Genomic DNA, 20709 nt, shown 5'->3' on the forward strand with positions numbered 1-20709 from the left:
TCTTGTTTGTGTACATACTCTTCCCCTTTCATTAGACATTTTAGAATGAACCGTGATACTGCTGGGTTTTCTAACATCCCCATCCAAAACACTATATAGGATAGACAGAGGGAACACGATCTATAAATAACTGGCAGGAAGCCCATCCGCTTTCACAATCCTCATCTCAATCTAATTGCAAGGGCAGTATGTTTTAAACATAGTGCGGGAAACAGGATGTGGGTTTCCCGCACCACATTCTGGTGTGAACTGGCACTAAGTGTTGCTGATTGACGTGCACAGGCAAGCATGCCTTGACAAGACAGGGTGAAATATCCAATTGCAAATGCAATCCTCTGAATTTGTGTAGGGTGCTGGTGAGCAACAAAAGCACTGTAAGCATTAAAGCTGAACTCCAGGTAGAATTTGTATTGCATACTTACACTGGCCCACATACAATGTAAGTATGGCTTGGATCAATGAAAGCATTCATGTTTCCTACCTGAGGGGCTGCCAGGGAAGCTGACAATCACTGTAGTAGGCGACGCTACTACAGTGAGTTCAACTGGGCTTTAAAAAGGTATTATTTTGAATCTGTTCCTTTCTGCAAATTAAAGAAAATCCATTGAGATGGATTTTGAGGGCTGTAACGGAACCAACCCCAGACTGCACTTGGGTACTTCCATTAGACTACCGATTCCCTGTCCGAACACCAACAACAGACACCACAGCAGACCATACAAGACTAGACGACACCAATCTTGAAGTAAACCAGGAGTAGACTAGTTTATTTTAACATGGATACAAGATATATACACTTAGGGGACAATCCCCCCTCCCTGCATAATGTCACAGGGCGGGGCGATCTACATTTAGTAACAAGAGACACACCAACAGACAGTCCCATCAGGAGGGAGAGCTGCCGGAAACACCCCCACCAGCCAATACACAAACACATACATCCCATAATAGTTTGTTCCCAAGCAAGACACACAATAGAACAATGGGATGCAACTACATGGCATTAAACAATCTACAACCCCCCACCCCAATATTAGGACAGATCACTCTGTACCCCTAACAGGCACAGGGTGACTTACACATAATAGGGATATGGGGAGCTGAGACAGGGTTCTCCCCACCTCTCCAAAGTGAGCTGGGTTCCATGGGCCCCCCACCCAAAGTCACTCCCGTCACAAGGGACCTTCCTCAAAATCCAAACCTGATACTGATAACAATGGGTTCATCTGCATACATCATAATGTGCTTCTTACCTTTCAGTAGGATCTATGAGACCATCTGGCTTTTCAGTTTGGTGGAGGGGGAAGCTGAATATGGGGCTGGGCTGATACAGGAAAGACGTGTGTGTTGTCACCTGGAGAAGAGAGTCAATAACAAGTCTGTAACCTGCAGTGACAGAAGCTGCAAAAGTGTAACATTTCATGACATGACATTAGTCACCTGGTTGTTACGAATATATCAAGTAGGGCTGCTTTGATCCATCAATTTGTACATACAGAAAGGCTTAAAACATTTTGGATAGAGTGTGAGATAGTTTTTTTTTTACTTTACAGATAAACACAATTAGTAAAAGTGAAAAAACTAAATATATCCCAACAAATGAAACGCACTTACCATATATTTGGTCCATTGACTATCAAAATTATTATTTTTTTCAAAACCTACCTCCTAAATCCCATATAATTTCACTATTAGCCCCTTTACTGTCAATGCTGTTTTTTCCTTTATTTTTTGCAGGCAATAAACTGCACATTTTTAGTTAACCCCCCAAACATTATGGGGTATTGGAGCACTCAGAATCTGGTGCAGCTGTGCATGGTAGCCAATCAGCTTCTAACTTGTTCAGTTAAGCTTTGGGAATAAAACCTGGAAGCGAATTGGTTTCTATGCAGATTTTGCACTCTCCAGTTTTAGTAAATAACCCCCCAAATATTTTCTGAAAGCAGAGGACATGGAAAATAAAATGATTGTTTTTGCAATGTTTTATGATATTAATATGGATGTTAGTGCAACTGTTTATCAAATCCATGTTGTCAGTGAAAAAAGAACAAACAAAAAAAACACCTATAACATCAAAGTTAATTTCAGTACACGATTTAATACCGGATTTTTTTTTAGGTACAACAATAGATGAAGTTGAGTCAAGCAAATAGAAACCAAACATGTCACACCCTAAAATTGAGTGCGCCCATGAAGCCTCGAAAAAGTATGGTACCCAAAATTATCCATAGGTGACTCCTAAATGCCTTTAAAGCTCATCAATTCAGCATTAACCTGTAAAGCATAGTCCTAGAATTTTTGCTCTCATTCTGGTATACCTAATATGTGGGGCACAATCATCATTTAATATTATGTAGCCTAAAAAAAAAAAAAAGTAAAAGTAATCGGGCAGCTTTACAACCACCTGAATCACTTGTAGTAGAAAAAACAGGCAGGTTGCAGAACAAATGGTCTCTAATCAGCCCCTCACCCAACTCATGACTATTCCAGAGCCTTTTCACCTCTCTACAGGTAAATAACATACAACAAATCCCCCCCCCCCTTCTTCTTGCCCCTGATACCATGCAAGAAGTAGGGTCAAATCTTTCCAAAGGGGGACACAGAAGGAAGTAGAATGTGATAGAGGCTCCGAACCTTTCCAGATGTGTCCAAAACAAAAAGATACGTTTTGGCTGGAATTCTACACATTAATGCACACTAGCAAGAATAATTTCATTATTATTATTATACAGGATTTATATGGCGCCAATAGTTTGCTCAGCGCTTTACAATATAACGGGAGACAATACAGCAACAATATAGTTCAATACAAGAGGGTTAGGAGGGGCTGATCCTGGGAGCTTACAATCTAGGAGGGAGGGGCTAGTGGTACAAAAGGTAGTAACTGTGGGGGGATGGACTGGTTGGAATTTCATTAAAGAAAACATGTGCATTGCCCATTTAGAGCCAGGGACAGATTAAAGGATAAGTTCACTTTTTTAACAAAAATAATAAATGCACATTTTTTTGCAGGGAAAAAAAAAAGTGCATTAATTATTTTTGTCTGCAGAAGCCTGGAAACCATTGCACCGGTGATCAGTAGATCGCTGATGCCAAGCAGGTCTCTTGCAGACCTGTCAGAATATCTGCTTGTTGTATTGGATGTACGAGCAAGCAGATATACTGACAGAAAGAATCAATGAACTACCCTTGCACTCCACTGTGCTGTGGTAGTTCATTGAGGACAAGCCGACAGCCGCTAAGGCTGTCGGGACTTGTAGTCGCTCATTCACAGAATGCTATGAATGAGTGACGTGGCCGGGCAGCTAGCGAGGGGGGAGAAGTTCCCCTGCTTGCTGTCAAAGTGGGGATCAGGGGCTGGTCAGATCGTAACATGTAATATCCTGAATATGGGTGTAACATGTAATATCCTGAATATGGGTGTAACATGTAATATCCTGAATATGGGTGTAACATGTAATATCCTGAATATGGGTGTAACATGTAATATCCTGAATATGGGTGTAACATGTAATATCCTGAATATGGGTGTAACATGTAATATCCTGAATATGGGTGTAACATGTAATATCCTGAATATGGGTGTAACATGTAATATCCTGAATATGGGTGTAACATGTAATATCCTGAATATGGGTGTAACATTTAATATCCTGAATATGGGTGTAACATGTTATGAAAGGCGAACTTATCCTTTAAGAGCAGAGTGGGGTCCTAGGCAAGGTAGCAGTTATGGCCCTTCCATCCCATTGACTGACACCGATACATTGTGCACCAGCAGAGGAGCTGGCCATTTGTATTGTCTGCACTGGTATGGCAATCGTACATAGACTTCCTACAGGTCTACAGATCTTAACCACTTGCCCTCCAGAAGATGTACCCCTCTTCCTGACCAGGCCATTGTTTGCGATACGGCGCTGTGTTACTTTAACTGACAATTGTGCTGTCACACAACACTGTACATAAACTAAATTTAAGCCATTTTTTCCCCACAAATAGAGCTTTTTTCGATGGTATTTGATCGCCTCTGTTTTTTTTGCGCTATAAACAAAAAAAAGACTGAAAATTATGAAAAAAAACCCCCCCAATATTTTTGACTTTTTGCTATAAAACATGTCCAATAAAAAAATGTTAAAAAAATTCAATTTTGTCATAATTTTAGGCCAAAGTGTATTCTGCTCCATGTCTTTGCTAAAAAAAATCCCAATAAGTGTATAGTAATTGGCTTCCGTGAAAGTTCTAGCATTTACAAATGTTGGTACATATACAGGGATTTTAATTAATTCACTTTTTATACTAGTAATGGTGGCAATCAGTGACCTATAGTGGCACTGCAGCAAGCAAACTGCCACTGGGGGGGAACTGACTAACTGCCACTGACATCTCCAGTGACACTAATACAGGGATCAGTGCTAATAAAAAGCACTGACACTGTACTGACACTGGGCAGGAAGGGTTAACATCTGGGGCGATGCAGTGCAGAGATAGAAAGCAGCACGTCCATGCTGACAGGACAGAGATGTGTTGTTTACATACAGATCTCTCAGGTTTGCCGATGATCATTGAGTCACAGGCAAAAATCGCAATCCGGGCCCTGGTGACTGAGCTCCTCAGGAGCCAATAGCAGCGCGCGCCCCCTACCTGGAAATGCAAAATCATGTGATTTTGCCCAGCGAAGCCGCCCTGTAGCAGTACATCTGCTATGCAGTGGCGGCCAAGTAGCGAATAGCTGAAGAATAAAAGGCTAACTCAGCCATTTGCAATGTTACACCTGTATTTAGAGTGTAACATCGTGCAAAGCGAGCCACCTCCCACCTCCTAAAGGTTCCCCTTTGACAGTGTTCTGCTTGCTTACAGCTGCTGTCACTTTTGAATTTTGTGATCTACAAGTCCCATCTGCCATTATGGCAGACGGACTTGTTCACCATAATTGTATTCCAAAGACAACTACAACACAATCTTAGGGCCGGTTCACACTATAGAAACGCAGTCCAGATGCGTTCCATATTCGTTTTTGCATGCGTGTTTTTCACGTGTTTTTGGCTCATTCCGATGCGTTTTTTATGCTTTCCAGTACGTTTTTTATGCATTGCAGTTAATTTTTTCCCCTCTCCTTTAATTTAAATAGGGACATGTGCGTTCCAGTGCATTTTTGGTGCATTTTGCTGCATTCTAGTGCATTTGTGATGCGTTTTACCGTGTTTCAGTATAGTTCTGTGCAGGAAAAATGCAGCATGTTCTATTTTTTTTTCAGCAACCAGAACACACTGGAATTGCAAGCACTGATGTGAAATAGGACATTGACAACCATATCACCTACTTTCTGTGCATTTTGGATGCAGAAAAAAAGCAACTGAAAACGCAAGCAGTGTGAACTGGCCCTTAGACCACTGACACATTCTCCAGCTCTTCAACTTAAAGCCCGTACTTCGGTATAGACATGGAGCTGGAGGAAGAGTCTGCAGGAGCCGGACATTGCACAAGTGATCCCAGGGGCGTCCCTAGGGTTAGTGTCATCCGGTGCGGTAACACTTGGGGACACCCCCTCCGACAATCCCCGCAGAATGGATTGAATCTGCGGATTGAGCATAATGGATCGGACTCCAATCCATTATACTCAATCCGCAGATCTGATCCATCCTGCGGGGATCATCTGCTTTCTTTACAACTTACCTTTTCTTGGAGCGGGTCCGGTGTCACCCCGTATAGGTTGTATGCTGATGATCCCTGCAGGATACGGTGTGACACCAGACCCGCTCCAAGAAAAGGTGAGTTGTAAAGAATGCCGACGATCCCCGCAGGATGGATCGGATCCATCCTGCGAGGATCGTCGGCTTGCTTTACAACTTACCTTTTTGTGGAGCGGGTCCGGTGTCACCCCGTGCAGTCGGTGTCACCTCGTGTGGACCGCACCCCCCCGCACCTGCCTCGGGACGCCACTGAATGATCCCCTGACTGTTGGTGCAATGCTTTGCAGGCTCCTAAGCAAAAAAATAAATGCATTTTTTCCTCTGCAAAGATAAGTGCATTGATTGTTTTGTTTTTTAAGCGGAACTTTACCCATATAAACTTGATAATGTTCTTTAGCAAGAAACATACAATCCACATTAATAATTCCACTACCAAAATTAGTGCGTGCTGTAAATCACCTCCAGCAATTTCTTTCCAGAGGCTGCCATTTTACTGAAGCCCAAAGTCCCTGAGCAGCAGTAAATCTTTAGGCTGTCAGCAGACCGGCCTCTACATTTTTGGCATAGTGCTGAAAAAAAGAGAGCAACAGAGCAAGTGCTGAGCAGGATGAGACCGTGTACTACTGGATTTTACACAGTATAGGCACTTATTTAACATTTTTTACATAGCTATACCTGCAAAAGGGGCCAGCCTGAAGAGATCATGTTATGTCTCTTCTACAATAACAAATACTTACCTGCCTGCTTGCAGTCTTTTAGCCCCGGTTCACATCGGGTGCGGCTTTTAAGTTGCACTACTTCAGCGCAATTTCAAAGCCACTGATCAGTGCAGCTTGCCGACATCTGGGCGACTTCATACACAGATATCAATGCAAGTCGCACATGAAATCGCACAAAATTAGTGCAGGAACCTTTTTCAAAGTCATGCAGATTTGAAGAGTTCTATAGCATTAATCAAGTGTTATTTGTCATGCGACTTTGATCTGTCAAGTCGCATGACAAGTCCCAATCGGTGTGAAAGGGGGCTTACTGAATGCACAATGACGTGTGCATTCCCTGCACACTCGGGCTGTGCCAGAATAACTGACTCCCACGTGCATGTTCAGGATTATGTCATCCCTTACCGGCCAATCAAAAGACCAAAAACCCAGTACCTGGGAAGAGCATGACCTCAGCCGGTGAGGGATGTAACAGCCGCATTGCTGGAAGGTGGATGTGAGTATTTTGCAAGTTTAGTTATGCCTTAGGCCCCATGTACACAGGACACTTCTGAATGATGGAAACTGACTGCTGGAAAACATAGGTTAAAGAAGTATGTTTAGCCGCGTTTGCATAATGTGTTTATGTGCGTTTGCGTTTAGAAGCGTTTTTTTAAAGAGAAGCACAGGAGAACCTCCCAAATACCCAGAATGCACTGAAAAGTGGTCAATTATTAACTATTTCAGACAAATACAGAGAGTAGAAGCAGAGACAGCAGTATGTGTTGAGATTAGCTTAGGTGTGAGTTGCTCATTAACATTTCTTTTGTTTCCAAGGGTGGGAAAGGTGTCTGGTGGAGGGAGTCATTAAGGTCACCTGGCAGGGGGTCTTCATGAGGAATTTGAGGTGTGAATGGTCATTAACATATCTTTTGTTTCCAAGGGTGGGAGAGGTCTGAGGTGTGAATTGGTCATTACAATGTGTGACAAGCTTGATAGGAACATCCTGTGTTCAGTGTTTTGTCCATCTGAGCACCTTGAAAACGCTCTACATGCATTTTTCATGATGAAAAAGGGCTCTGGACAGCATCGGGAACTGGAAGAGTTAAAAAAAAAAAAAAAATTGCAAACGCTTATAAACACAATTCGCCGCGCTTACAATTTTGTGTTTGAAAGGCTGATAAAATCAACTGCTGAACGCAAGCTTTCTGCGTTCAAAGAAAACAACTGTAAACTCAAATGCCTGTAAATGACTGTAAAGATGATGTGTACATGGACACATAGGAAAACATTAGGGAGAGTTCAGGGGCTGCTGAAAAAACCGCTGAACAGCTCCTGAATGTCAGTTTATCAGCTGCAGTGTACATGAGCCCTTAAAGTTTGGTAACACTGAACAGAAAACACTAAAACATGGCATTTTCCTCCCACTGATTCCAGCAACTGTTACACTGGTCAAAATAAATCACAGATATGTAGTTCCCACCTGAGATTGTACGTTTGCGGTGCAGCTTCTCGCTCGTCTCTCCTCTCTCAGATTGCCAATATTCTCCAAAGGTGTGATGGACACTTTTATCTGGCCCTGGCACTGCCCGGTGAAGTCTCCAATATTATACCAGCCACACACAGACTGGAACCCAGACAGCAGTGGAGAGAGATCTACAGAGGCGAAGCCCAGCACTCGCTCCACATCACCTGTAAAGCACGGAGGGCGATAAAGAGAGATATACATTCTCATCAGGCTCTGTGATAAAGGCCAGGGTGAAGGAAAGTTAAAAAAAACAATAATTTACTACACAATTATACTTTACAATATTAGATGCTAAATATTTACAGAGTTCCAGAGCTCAAAAAGTGAAGTATGACTATCTTATTGGAATTCATCTACAAATGTTATTTGTACCTAAGCTGTACCCTGAATAAACCAACCTGATGTCTTGAATTCCTCCCAATAATACAGTGCTTTCAGCTTCACAGCTGCATTTCTTCAATGAGAGATCATAAGGCACTGCTGCATCTGATAGCTAGTCTCACCAGATTTGGAGTGAGATTTGGTGATGCCATTACTGTCCTGCTCTCTGTTCATGCTGGAGAGGAAGCTGTACCTGAGGACCTGCAGTACAAAGATCTCCCTGATTCTGCTTCATCCAATCTATGGATCTGTGCTTCCTGGCATCTCCCCTGCTGTGTTGTGACATCATTACTACTGATGTGAAGACTGGTGAGGAAATGATCCAGCAGCAGCAGAGGTAGTGAAGCAGCTACACATGAGGACCTGCAGTGCAAGGATCTCCCTGCTTCGGTTTCATCCAGTCTATGAATCTGTTCTTCCTGCACCTCCTCTCCTGCTATGAAATCCTGCAATTCAAATCACCTCATTACTGATGAGGTTACTGTGACGGGAGTCACTTTGGGTGGGGGAACACAGCTCATTTTGGAGAGGTGGGGAGACCCCTGTCTCAGCTCCCCATATCCCTCTTATGTGTAAGTCACCCTGTGTCTGTTAGAGGTGCAGAGTGAAATGTCCTGATATTGTGTAGACATGTATAGGTGGGGGTTGTTCATTGTTTAATGCCATATGGTTTAATCCCATTGTTCTATTGTGTGTCTTGCTTGGGAGCAAACTATTATGGGATGTATGTGTTTGTGTACTGGCTTGGTGGGGGGTGTTTCTGGTAGCCCTTCCTCCTGATGGGACTGCCTGCTGATGTGTTTCTTGTTACTGGGTGTGTATTGCCCTGCCCTGTGTATATATCTTGTATCTATGTTAAAATAAAGCTGTCTATTTCCTGGTTTCATTCAAGAGTGGTGTCCGTGGTTTGTGTTCGGACAGGGAAACAGGAGTCTAACGGAAATACCCTAGTGCAGTCGGGGTCCGGTTCCGTTACAGTTACAATCAAGAAGCAGCAGAAGTGTAACAGCAAACATTCATAGAATGGATGAAGCAGAAGCAGGGGATCCTTGCATGGCAGGTCTTCAGGTACAGTTTCCTATCAAGTAAGGAGAACAGAAAGCAGTAAAGTAGTGACTTCACCTAATCTCACCGCAAATCTGGTCAGACTAGCAGTCAGAAGCAGCAGTGCTGCAGATCATCTCACACTACAGATATACAGCTATGATACTGAAGACCCAGTAGCAGGAACGCAGAGATATTTTTCAGGAGGCATTCAAGAAATAGGTAATATTTTCAGGGTACTATTCAGACGCAATTAGGCCCTTTAATATAGTAAATCTGCACTTCTCCAGTTCAGGTCTACTTAATCCACTTGCCCCCCTCCAGAGGATTTACCCCCCCCCTTCCTGACTAGGCCATTTTTTGCATTATTTTATTTGACAATTTTGCGGTCATGCAATGCTGCATCCAAATGAAATTTACATCATTTTTTTCCCCACTAATTGAGCTTTCTTTTGGTGGTATTTGATCACCTGTGTGTTTTTTAGTTAAAAAAAAAAAAAAAGACAATTTTGAGAAAACAAAAAACAATATTTTTGACCTTTTGCTATTAAACATGTACAATAAAAAAAATAAAATAAAATATAGTCATAAATTTAGGCCAAAATGTATTTTGAAACATATCTTTGCTAAAAAAAAAATCCCAATACATGTAAATTAATTGGTTTATGTGAAAGTTATAGCGTCTACAAATGGAGGTATAGATACTGGAATTTTATTTTTTTTTTTTTACTAGTAATGGTGGCGATCAGCGACTTATAGCAGGACTGAGGCGGACATTCTGACACTGGGGGGGAACTGACTTGGTGTCGCTGACATCCCCAGTGATACCAATACAGTGATCAGTGCAAAAAAAAAAAAACACCGACACTGTACTAATGACACTGGGCAGGAAGGGGTTAACATGAGCTGCAATCAAAGGGTTAACTGTGTGCTGTTTTACTATGTGTTGTTCGTTGGTGCTTCACGAGCTGACAGGGAGGAGAACTGTATTGTTTACATACAGTTCTCCTCCCAGTTGGAAATCCTCGTCAATCATTGGGCGCCGGCGAGTAATCACCAGCCGGGACCCGGTGATTGCCAGCAGTGGCAGTGAATGGCACCGCGGGTAGGGCGCTCGCGCACCCCCTACCTGGAAATGCAAAATAACGCATTTATACACGTGATTTTGCGCACCCCTGCCACCCTGTAGCAGTATATCTGCTATATGGCGGTCAGGAAGCAGTTAAAAGTTAGGGATAACTGATAACGTATATTACGTATGGCCACACAGCTTTGGCGCTTCAGCATTATACACATAATATTAGGATTGAATAAAAACATCCCAAAGCAGCGATCTCCAAACTTTCTAAACAAAGGACCAGTTTACTGTCCTTTAGACTTTAGGGGAGGGCTGGACTTTGGCCCGTTGGGGGTAGAAAATGTTCAAGCATTAGTGAGAGTAAATGTCTCAGGCTTGATGGTCAGTGAGAGTAAAAAAAAAAAATAAAAAAAAAAAATAATAATAATACATAATGCCTGTGGTCAGCAGGAGAAATAGTTCCCCATCAATGGAATGGTAAGCCAAATTATTGGTATCAATGGGAGGAATTATGCCCCACAATTGTTATCAGAGGGAGGAATTATGCCCCATCATTGGTATCAGTGGGAGGAATAGTGTCCCATCATTGGTATCAGTGTGAGGAATAGTGTCCCATCATTGGTATCAGTGGGAGGAATAGTGCCCCATCATTGGTATTAGTGGGGGAAATAGTGCCCCATCATTGGTATCAGTGGGAGGAATAGTGCCCCATCATTGGTATCAGTGGGAGGAATAGTGCCCCATCATTGGTATCAGTGGGGGAAATAGTGCCCCATCATTGGTATCAGTGGGAGGAATAGTGCCCCATCATTGGTATCAGTGGGAGGAATAGTGCCCCATCATTGGTATCAGTGGGAGGAATAGTGCCCCATCATTGGTATCAGTGGGAGGAATAGTGCCCCATCATTGGTATCAGTGGGGGAAATAGTGCCCCATCATTGGTATCAGTGGGAGGAATAGTGCTCCATCATTGGTATCAGTGGGAGGAATAGTGCCCCATCATTGGTATCAGGGGGAGGAATAGTGCCCCATCATTGGCATCAGTGGGAGGAATAGTGCCCCATCATTGGTATCAGTGGGAGGAATAGTGCCCCATCATTGGTATCAGAGGGAGGAATAGTGCCCCATCATTGGTATCAGTGGGGGGAATAGTGCCCCATCATTGGTATCAGTGGGAGGAATTATGCCCCATCATTGGTATCAGAGGGAGGAATTATGCCCCACAATTGGTATCAGAGGGAGGAGTTATGCCCCATCATTGGTATCAGAGGGAGGAGTTATGCCCCATCATTGGTATCAGAGGGAGGAATTATGCCCCACAATTGGTATCAGAGGGAGGGGTTATGCCCCATCATTGGTATCAGAGGGAGGAATTATGCCCCACAATTGGTATCAGTGGGAGGAATTATGCCCCATTGTTGTTGTCAGTGGGAAATATAATACCCCACTGTTTGTGTCAGCAGAAGGAATGTTGCTGTCAGTGGGAGGAATAGTGTCCAGCCCCAAGTGGCAGATAAAGTCATGGAAAGGGCCGCATTTGGAGAACACTGTACTAAAGGAAAGCAGCCCAGCCCGGCCCCGGTATGAATATTGGGATAGACATTGCTGCAGTATCCATTACTCACCTGACTTATGCCACACCTTGAACACCAGAGTCTGCTGGGGGTCCAGAAGAAGTTCTTTAGTCAGTCTACAGAACGAAAAAAAAAAAAAAAGGACAAACGTGATCTTTCACAGCAAGATGAAAACTTAGGCCTTGTTCATGCAGGCTTCATATTATATAAGAGCAGTATGTACAGCAAGATTTTACAAGGCATTTGCAAGGATTTCAGTTAGCTTCAAGCAGTTTTGTTAAAGTCTTTAAAACAGGGGTCCTCAAACTACAGCCCTGATACGACCCACTAAAGCCATTTATCTGGACTGCTTGGAGACTAGTGCTGCCATTCCCCACACATCGCACAACCTGTGTGCTGGGGACAGGCTTAGGAAGCAGCATTTCCTTCCAAGTCCCTATGATTTTCAAACATGGCAGGAACAGTTAATTATTCTCAAATTAATAAAATTGTTAACCAAGGCCTCTATGAAGTCTCTTAAAGCACGTTTGTTGGAGGGAAGAGTAAGGTATACACTTATACCTTTTGGGGTTGATTTACTAAAGGCAAATAGGCTGTGCACTGCAAGCGTACAAGGAAAGTGCAATTGCTCTAGATCTAAGGGCAATATACAAGGAAAATTAAAAAAAAAAAAAAAACTAAATTAGCAGAGCTTCACCTCATTTCAGAGCTTTCTTTCGGATCTAAAGCAAGTGTACTTGTAGTGCACATTATATTCACCGTATTTAGTAAGTCAACCCCAGAGTGGCCATCAGGAAGTCACATGTTGCAAAAACTCAGGTCTTTCTATCCTGATATTTCCAGCACAATGCAAGGTTCACAATGAAGCAGGGTGGACTTGATTTAAATCACGATTTAAATCACTAATGAAAAGGCTTGATTTAAATCATAATTTTAGGCAGCACAGTGGCTAAATGGTTAGCACTTCCGCCTGGCAGTACTAGGGTTGTTGGTTCGAATCCCAACCACGGCACCACCTGCCTGGAGTTTGCATGTTCTCCCTGTGTCTGCGTGGATTTCCTTTGGGTATTCCGGTTTCCTCCCACAATCCAAAGACATGCTGGTAGGCAACTGTATTCTGTCTAACTTGGCCCTAGTATGTGTATGTATGAATGCGAGTTAGGGACCTTAGATTGTACGCCCCTTGAGGGTTAGGGACTGATGTGAATGTATAATATATATGTAAAGCGCTGCGTAAATTGACGGCGCTATATAAGTACCTGAAATAAATAATAATGAGCATCTCTGTCCTGCAGCAGCTCCTCCTCTAACCCGCTGTTGACTCACCGATAGTCCCACTCGCTTTAATGGGACGGCTGGTGATGCGGCAGGGACACAACAAGGTGAGGGAAATGGTGGCAGCAGGTGAGTGGATGCCCGCTAACAATGACATGATGGATCTAAAATGACAGGTGATCTTTAAATCTAACGAATCCGACTCATTCTTGCTGCTAGTTAGAATATTTAATATTTTCAAACCAAATGAAGGTTTCCTTTTTAGAATAACAAGCTGTCAGGTTAGTAAACCAGCGATATCACAACCGATTTTAGGTTCATCACACATAGCTGGGGAACGACTCAAATTCTTTTATTTCTTTATTCTTTTATTTTATTTATGTTTTTTCTCATGGTTACTGTAAATTGTGTGAATTGCTCAATGCAGTGCATGTGATCTCAGCTTGCAGAGCTTGGATTCATTGATTGAGTTTACCGAAAATGTAAATATTGCAGAATATCCAGCCTCATGCTACATAACTACGCTCCATTTCATGCTGAACAAACTAAATTATTAATGTACCTTAAATAGAAAAAACTATCTTTAGATAGATTTTTACTCCATAAGCATTTTATGAAAAGAAATTTGATAAAAAAAAAAAATCCGATTTTAATTGAAAAAATCTGTTTAAAATTTTTTTTTTTTTTAAATCATCGATTTTTATCCACCCTGGAATGAAGTAGTGGGCCCTTTGAAGTCCAGGACGATTTCCATGCTACCCAACATGCTGCAAATGAGTGCATGGAACGAATGTGACCACAGCGTGACAGAGGAAATACTGCAAGATATGCGACAGCAACAGTGATCACATACCTCCGCTATTAAAGGACCGACACCCACCAGAAGGAGGGAGTTAATAAGTACGGTTATTTAGATTATCTTTTTTTTTTTAAATTTAAATATTTATAAATTTTACACAAGTAATACAAACATAGTCATTAAAACCTCAGCATATTATCAAAACATTTATCGTTTCATCCCTCCCTATATACCACCCATCCCCCCATCCAACCCCTAACCCCCTCTGCTTTGCATTTTCCTGTTCATTTCTGGAGATTGCAATCCCTATAAAAGAAGAACAAAATATGTTTCCATATTATTCAATTTTAATCCCCCATAACCTCTAAGGCTAGCCTTGACTTTTTGAATTCCATCTTGTATGGTGACTCTCCATCTTATCTTCATTCAAATGATAAAGTTCATTCAATTTACATATTTGATCCACCGGATCCTTTATTTTCGGCACCTCCTGTCTCCTCCAATACTTGGGTATCAGTCCCTTTGCTGCATTCAAATAGTACAATAAACCAGATTCTTTGTATTTTTTAACTGAAAGCTTAGTACTATGAAAAAGGCAAATCTCTGGGTCTACTAGAATATCAACCTCTGTCATTTTCTGAATCAAGCTTACCATTTTCCCCAAATACTCTTGTATTTTAGAACACTCCCACCATGTGATACATTGTGCCTCCACATCCACGCCAACATAGGGGTGAATTATCTCCACTCAATCATTTAGATTATCTTGAGACAAACAGAAATGAGTTGATGAAATCTTCCAAGCCTCTTTACCTTGCCTGGTGCTGGAAGTTCCATGTTGGAGAAGCCATGTTCTCTATGACTGGGGTAGTTACAGGGGTTGCACTACCAGCGACCGGAAATGACACACAGCAGCTGGGCGTGGACACTTGTCGCTCCGTCAGTGGACTTCCTGAAAGAAGATGATTGGATATTTTACAAAAAAGCAAATATGGGGGGTATCTAAATCTAGATGCAGGGTACAGGCCTCCTCAGTTTACCTGTATATTTGAAAGTTGTGAGACCTTTGACAGTAAGGAGATTTTCAGTAATGTCATATCAGCAATCCTTTCTCCAGCGGAAGTGCGGCCGCAGCAGGATCTCTAAAGAGGCTACCTTACTTGCTCCTTCTGTGTTGCTCATGTGCTGCAAAACCTTGTTCACCTACAAGTGAGATGTGACGGAGCAACATCTCCCTGTTTTGACTATTATGGGAGCAGAATTTAAGGGAGTGCTAATTTAAAAAGTGTATACAAACCAAAAATTTTATATATTGCTGTTCATCTGTCCTTAGATGCACTAGTTTTATTTTTTCAGGCTCTTTTGCCTTCATTTACACATGGTAATCGGGCAAATAACAGAATTTTTTACCTTGGGTGACAACTCTCATTCACTCCACTGTATCCATTGAGGAGCCATGGTTGGCACCCAAGCTGAACTGCAAACACGTCAGTCTTTGTTCATTTGCAGTACATGGAGGATGGGGGGGAATAGCAGTTTAGAGAAGGACAACATTGCCTTTACTTTCATGTCAACTCACAGGACGTAACAAGGACACTGTATTTATGGCAGGATCGAAGAGTGTTTTCTGTTTTTACAGATAATGTTCTTAGTCGGAAAAAAGAAAAAAAATGCAGAAACCACATTTACAGTTGCAAGAAAACAGGTGTTTTTTTTTTAAGGGCGGGACAGCTGTCAGCAACACATCCAATATCATCACACTGATTGGAGTCAAGGTTGGCTCACTCCTGGCTCCAATTAGCTCTGGGAGAAGTCATTAAGCTAGGGCCTCACATACTTTTTCCTCCCTGCACTGTGAATGTTTACATGTTATGTGCAATTAAACCATGGCAACATCTAATGTTTGTGTAGTATTATGTTCAGCAGACTGTGTTCTTCTATTGTTGTGACTTAGATGACGTTCAGAGCACATTTTATGCCCAATTCATGAAAAACTCCACGTAATCCCAAGGGGTTCACATGCTTTTTCTTGCAACTGTAAAATCAGTATTAAACCCAAAAGCAAACATTTATTATACTGCAGCTTGCCATTTCTTAGATGTTATGGAAGCATTCGTTTCCTTTTTAGGTTTTCTATTTTCAGCTGCTGATCTGGCCAATAAGTCTGTTTTTCAATAGAAAAGCTCCCTTGCAGTTACAGGGATGAGACAAACCATTTACCAATGACAGGGTGCTTACAATGATCAGCTTTTCTATTTATGTAAAACCTTTATCCCAGGAGGTGTGTTACTTGCCAGATCACCAAGGGAAAAAGCCTAAAAAAAGAAAACTAATGCAGCCAAAACATCTAATGATTGTTAAAGTGGTTCTAAAGGCTCAAGGTTTTTTTTTTACCTTCATGCATTCTATGCATGAAGCTAAAGAAAAAAAAACCTTGTGTGTAGCAGCTCCCATTAGCACTTACCTGAGACCCATCCAGATCCAGCGATGTCCATGGGAGCCTCGGTTCTCTGGAGACTCTGACTCCTGTCAACCACAGCCAGTGAGCCAATCAGGAGAGGGAGGGACAGGGCCAAGCCGCAGTTGTGTGTGTGAATGGACAAGCAGAACCGCAGCTCAGGAGCCCCTATAGCAAGCAGCTTTCTGTGGGGGCACCCGACAGGAGGGAGGGGCCAGGAGTACCGGCGGGGATCTGAGAAGAGGAAGATCTGGGCTGCGCTGTGCAAAACCACTGCAAAAAGCAGGTAAGTAGAACATGTTTGTTATTTTAAAAAAGACAAAAAAAGACTTTCGAATTTGGGGGTTAAATGCCACGTTAAGGACTGGTAAGTTGCAATATGTTATTTTTTTGTTCAGGATTTTTTGCCTTCCTCTGGATCAACTGTGGGTGTAGGATTATAACTTTTTTTTTGATGGTTGAACTGGACTTTGTCTTTTTTCAGCCAGACTAACTATGCAACTATGATTTAGTTAGGGGGGCTTTTGGCAAAAACCAAAACAAAAAACAAAAAAAAACAATAAGGACTGCAAAAAGGCACAAAGAAATCTCCCAATCTGCATTGTCTATACTGACAGGGCCTCATCAGACACCAACTGCTTACAAGTATGGATTGGCAGTTGCACAGCTTTGACCAAATGCACTATCCTCCTGATTAACTGCGGGGGACATAAAGGATGTGTCTGGGACCCTTGTACATCTACTAGGCCCTAAGCTTCTCCCGAAACCCCCCTCTCCTTTTGGGACAGGATTTCAAGTGTGGCATTGGTCTTAAAAGCAAGCTGTAGTCTTCTATTCTTGTTTTGGATATACAAGTTAGAGCAGACTTAAACTCCGCTATCGGCCCCAATGGTTTTGCCATTATACAGCCTCTGTGCTCATTACGGGAAAGTTGCATGCCAAAGCAATCTGCCATCTTCGCTGGGCCTTCTTCCATGTTCTGCCATCTTAATTGGACGGCCCCAGGTAACGTAGTCCAACTGACGTCAGAACTATAAACGGAACCACTCAGCTCATGCACAGAAAAATACTGCTGACAAGCTCTGAGGAAGAGGCACAGCCTCGAAACGCATTAGCCATCAGCTATCTAGAGGTCTACAGTCCCCCACCAGACCACCTTCAGGGTGATTGGATCACAGTGCATTTCTTGTGACATGCTCTCCATTTTATTTTTCTTTGTGAGTATTTTACTTTTTATCAATAAATTCTGTTTCTAAAGGTAATGCACTAGGCCCGTGCGCCCTTTTTTTGTCTTTTCATATACAATTCTGTCTGGATTTCCCTGGTCCGTTGAGGGCAGCACAGCTTGCATTCCTTCCATACACATGTGAGGATACGGACATTGTGGAGTCCACTGTCCAGCGCAGGAGCTCAGGCATTCGGTTGCTTTTTTTCTTCAGATGTAAAGGAAAAACCTTTTTTTTTTTTTTAAGTCTTAAATGGGTGGGTAAGATTTAGAACCTCTGTCAAGTATTTACCTGTGTACCTACTGGGGAGATTCGCTCCTCCATATCTGTCCTGTGGCTACCGTCATTGGGACAAAAAGTGAGGGGAAAGCCACTATTTTTAGAGATGCCATCAAAGCAAGAGCAAGGGTAAAATCACATATAGCAAAGCGAAACAAAAAAGAAAAAAAACGCACCAACCTTGCGGATTACCTCAGTAAACCAAAATGTATTAAATACAGAATGATACTCACAAACAACGAAGTTAATCAAGCATGTAAGTCCTCAAAGGAACTTTAGAATTATGAAGCCTGCGCAAGTTCCATCATAGGGGTAGACACTCAGAGTACGGCTGACGCGTTTCGAAGGGCGTCCCTTCTTCATCAGAGCTAACTGAACAATGAGTGATCTCTACCATATTAGTTCAGTTAGCTCTGATGAAGAAGGGACGCCCTTCGAAAACACATCAGCCGTACTCGCGCAGGCTTCATAATTCTAAAGTTCCTTTAACCACTTCCAGTCCGGACACTTTTACCCCCTTCCTGACCAGGGCAATTTTCAGCTTTCGGTGCTATCACACTTTGAATGACAATTGCGCGGTCATGCAACACTGTACCCAAATGAATTTTTTACCATTTTTTTGAGACAGATAAAGCTTTATTTTGGTGGTATTTATTCACCACTGGGATTTTTATTTTTTTTGCTATATAAATGAAAAAGTCCAAAAAAATTTTAAAAAAGTGTTTTTTTTATAACATTTTGCAAATAAATAATATTTCATCATAAATATTGGCCAAAATTTATTCCATTATCTTTTTAGTAAAATCCAAATTAGTTTATAACCAAAAATTATAATTTTTAAACATTTTTTTTTTACATTTGTATTTTATTTTTTAATATTATTTTTTATTTTATTTTTTTTACATACTGTCACCCTAGCAGTATAGTGTCACCATTGTGACACTGTACTACTTGTGGGGGGTGATGAAGATTTTTTTTTTACACTGATTGCTTTTACACCCATAAAGGATGTAAAAGCAATCATTTCTCCTCCTCTCTGGCTGCATTCTTGCACTCATTGAGAAGTACTGAGTGAGCTGTGATTGGTCACAGCTTGTCACATGGTACAAGGCTGTTGTGAATAGCCTTGTACCATGTGACCTCTGTGATCATTCACAGATTTCACACGTAGTAAGCAATGATGTCACAAGTGACATCTTGCTTACTACTTTGCATGTGATCACTGATTGGCCAATCAGTGATCACATGCAAAGTAGTAAGCAAGATGTCACTTGTGACATCATTGCTTACTACGTGTGAAATCTGATCGGGACCTCGTACAGAGGTCCCGTCCGACGATCGGTGTTTCACTGTGTCCGAAAGACACAGCGGGCATCGGATCGCGGTGCTGCACGCTCCCAGGGAGCGCGCACAAGCAGGGTGCGGGGAGGCCGTTTAGAAACGGCCACCCAACCCTGCAGTGCCACCGTCCGGCCGTTTATATGCAATGGCCGGTCGGGAAGTGGTTAAGGACATACATGCTTGATTAACTTCGTTGTTTGTGAGTATCGTTCTGTATTCAATAAATTTTGGTTTACTGAGGTAATGCGCAAGGTTGGTGCGCTTTTTTGTTTTGCATTGCAGTACTGGTCAGGCTTCCCCAGCGAAGTTAATCAAGCATGTAAGTCCTCAAAGGAACTTTAGAATTATGAAGCCTGCGCAAGTCCCATCATAGGGGTAGACACTCAGAGTACGGCTGACGCTTCCCCAGCCTTGTTTGGAGCTGCACAACTTTATATGCATTGGTGGTCGAATTTTTCAAGTTCTGGTTCCATCCATCCACCCTTATTCTGGGTCATAGAGCGCAGGAGAGGTTGTTTCTGGTTCTAAATCATATATTGGACAGGGACACCTGCACCAAGGACAACTAAGATAGAAATGACCCAAGTAGAGATTTCCCCTTGTGGCTTCAGAAAAGAAAGTAAGGGGAAATCTCCCTGAAGGGGACATTGTCAGGGCAGGGGCTGTGGAACGGACAGGCAGGCCTAGTGGCCGGGTAACGCACTGACTGACGACAACAACCACCCACAGACCGAAGTCCCTCAGGGTGCGGAGTCTAAGTCCTAGGCTGCCCTTCACCAGAGCCCCTGATGGTGGGGATAAACTTGACACAGCCAGGAACCAGGTTGCGGCCCCCGAGACACCCCGGCCGCCGCCAATGGCGTGTAGCTGGTAGGAATGACAATAGCGAAGTCAGGCAGGCCGGGTCGACAACAACGGGACAAAACGGTACAGAAACAGTGGACAAGAATCACAGGTCACGGGCCGGGTTCAGCAACGGAAGGTCAGATCAAAGGAAAACACAGAGAATGGTCTAGTCACAAGCCGAGCCAGATTCCAGGGGAGTCACAAGAGTATACACAGAGCTGTAGCAACACAAAGACACAAGTGCAAAGGGCATGTGCGGATCACAGGCTTATATGTAATTAGCCACACCCCTCTGGGGGATGGACCTCAGAGGCGTGAAGGCATAAAAGACTCCCACTATGCTCTGCAGAAACCCAAGATGGACGCCAGCACATGAAGCAGCACAATCTCTGGGAAAAGGTAGGACCTTGACAGGCATAAACAACAAAACAAGGAATTTTTGCCATTACATACACTTTAAATACTTTATTGTACAAAGGGGCAATCGTTCTT

The 20709-nt window shown here is 42.6% G+C and overlaps 1 protein-coding gene and 1 long non-coding RNA gene across 2 annotated transcripts in view; one reads left to right on the forward strand and one right to left on the reverse strand.

Moving 5' to 3' along the window:
- The window catches only part of C2CD3 (C2 domain containing 3 centriole elongation regulator), a 169520-nt gene that overhangs the window by 39621 nt on the left and 109190 nt on the right, over positions 1-20709 (reverse strand). Inside the window, exons 25-28 of the mRNA XM_089656482.1 lie at positions 14881-15019; positions 12045-12109; positions 7872-8080; positions 1254-1354 (exon numbers count right to left, since the gene is read on the reverse strand). Coding sequence (XP_089512608.1) covers positions 1254-1354; positions 7872-8080; positions 12045-12109; positions 14881-15019 — 514 coding nt within the window. The remainder of the gene's footprint in view (positions 1-1253; positions 1355-7871; positions 8081-12044; positions 12110-14880; positions 15020-20709) is intronic.
- Positions 1-20709, forward strand: part of LOC149442140 (uncharacterized) — a 127257-nt gene that overhangs the window by 30859 nt on the left and 75689 nt on the right. The window lies entirely within an intron of this gene.

The sequence above is a fragment of the Staurois parvus genome, unplaced genomic scaffold (genome assembly GCF_062004578.1).
Source record: "Staurois parvus isolate SC_StPar_1 unplaced genomic scaffold, SC_StPar_1.0 ptg000909l, whole genome shotgun sequence".
In the NCBI taxonomy this organism is placed as follows: domain Eukaryota; kingdom Metazoa; phylum Chordata; class Amphibia; order Anura; family Ranidae; genus Staurois; species Staurois parvus.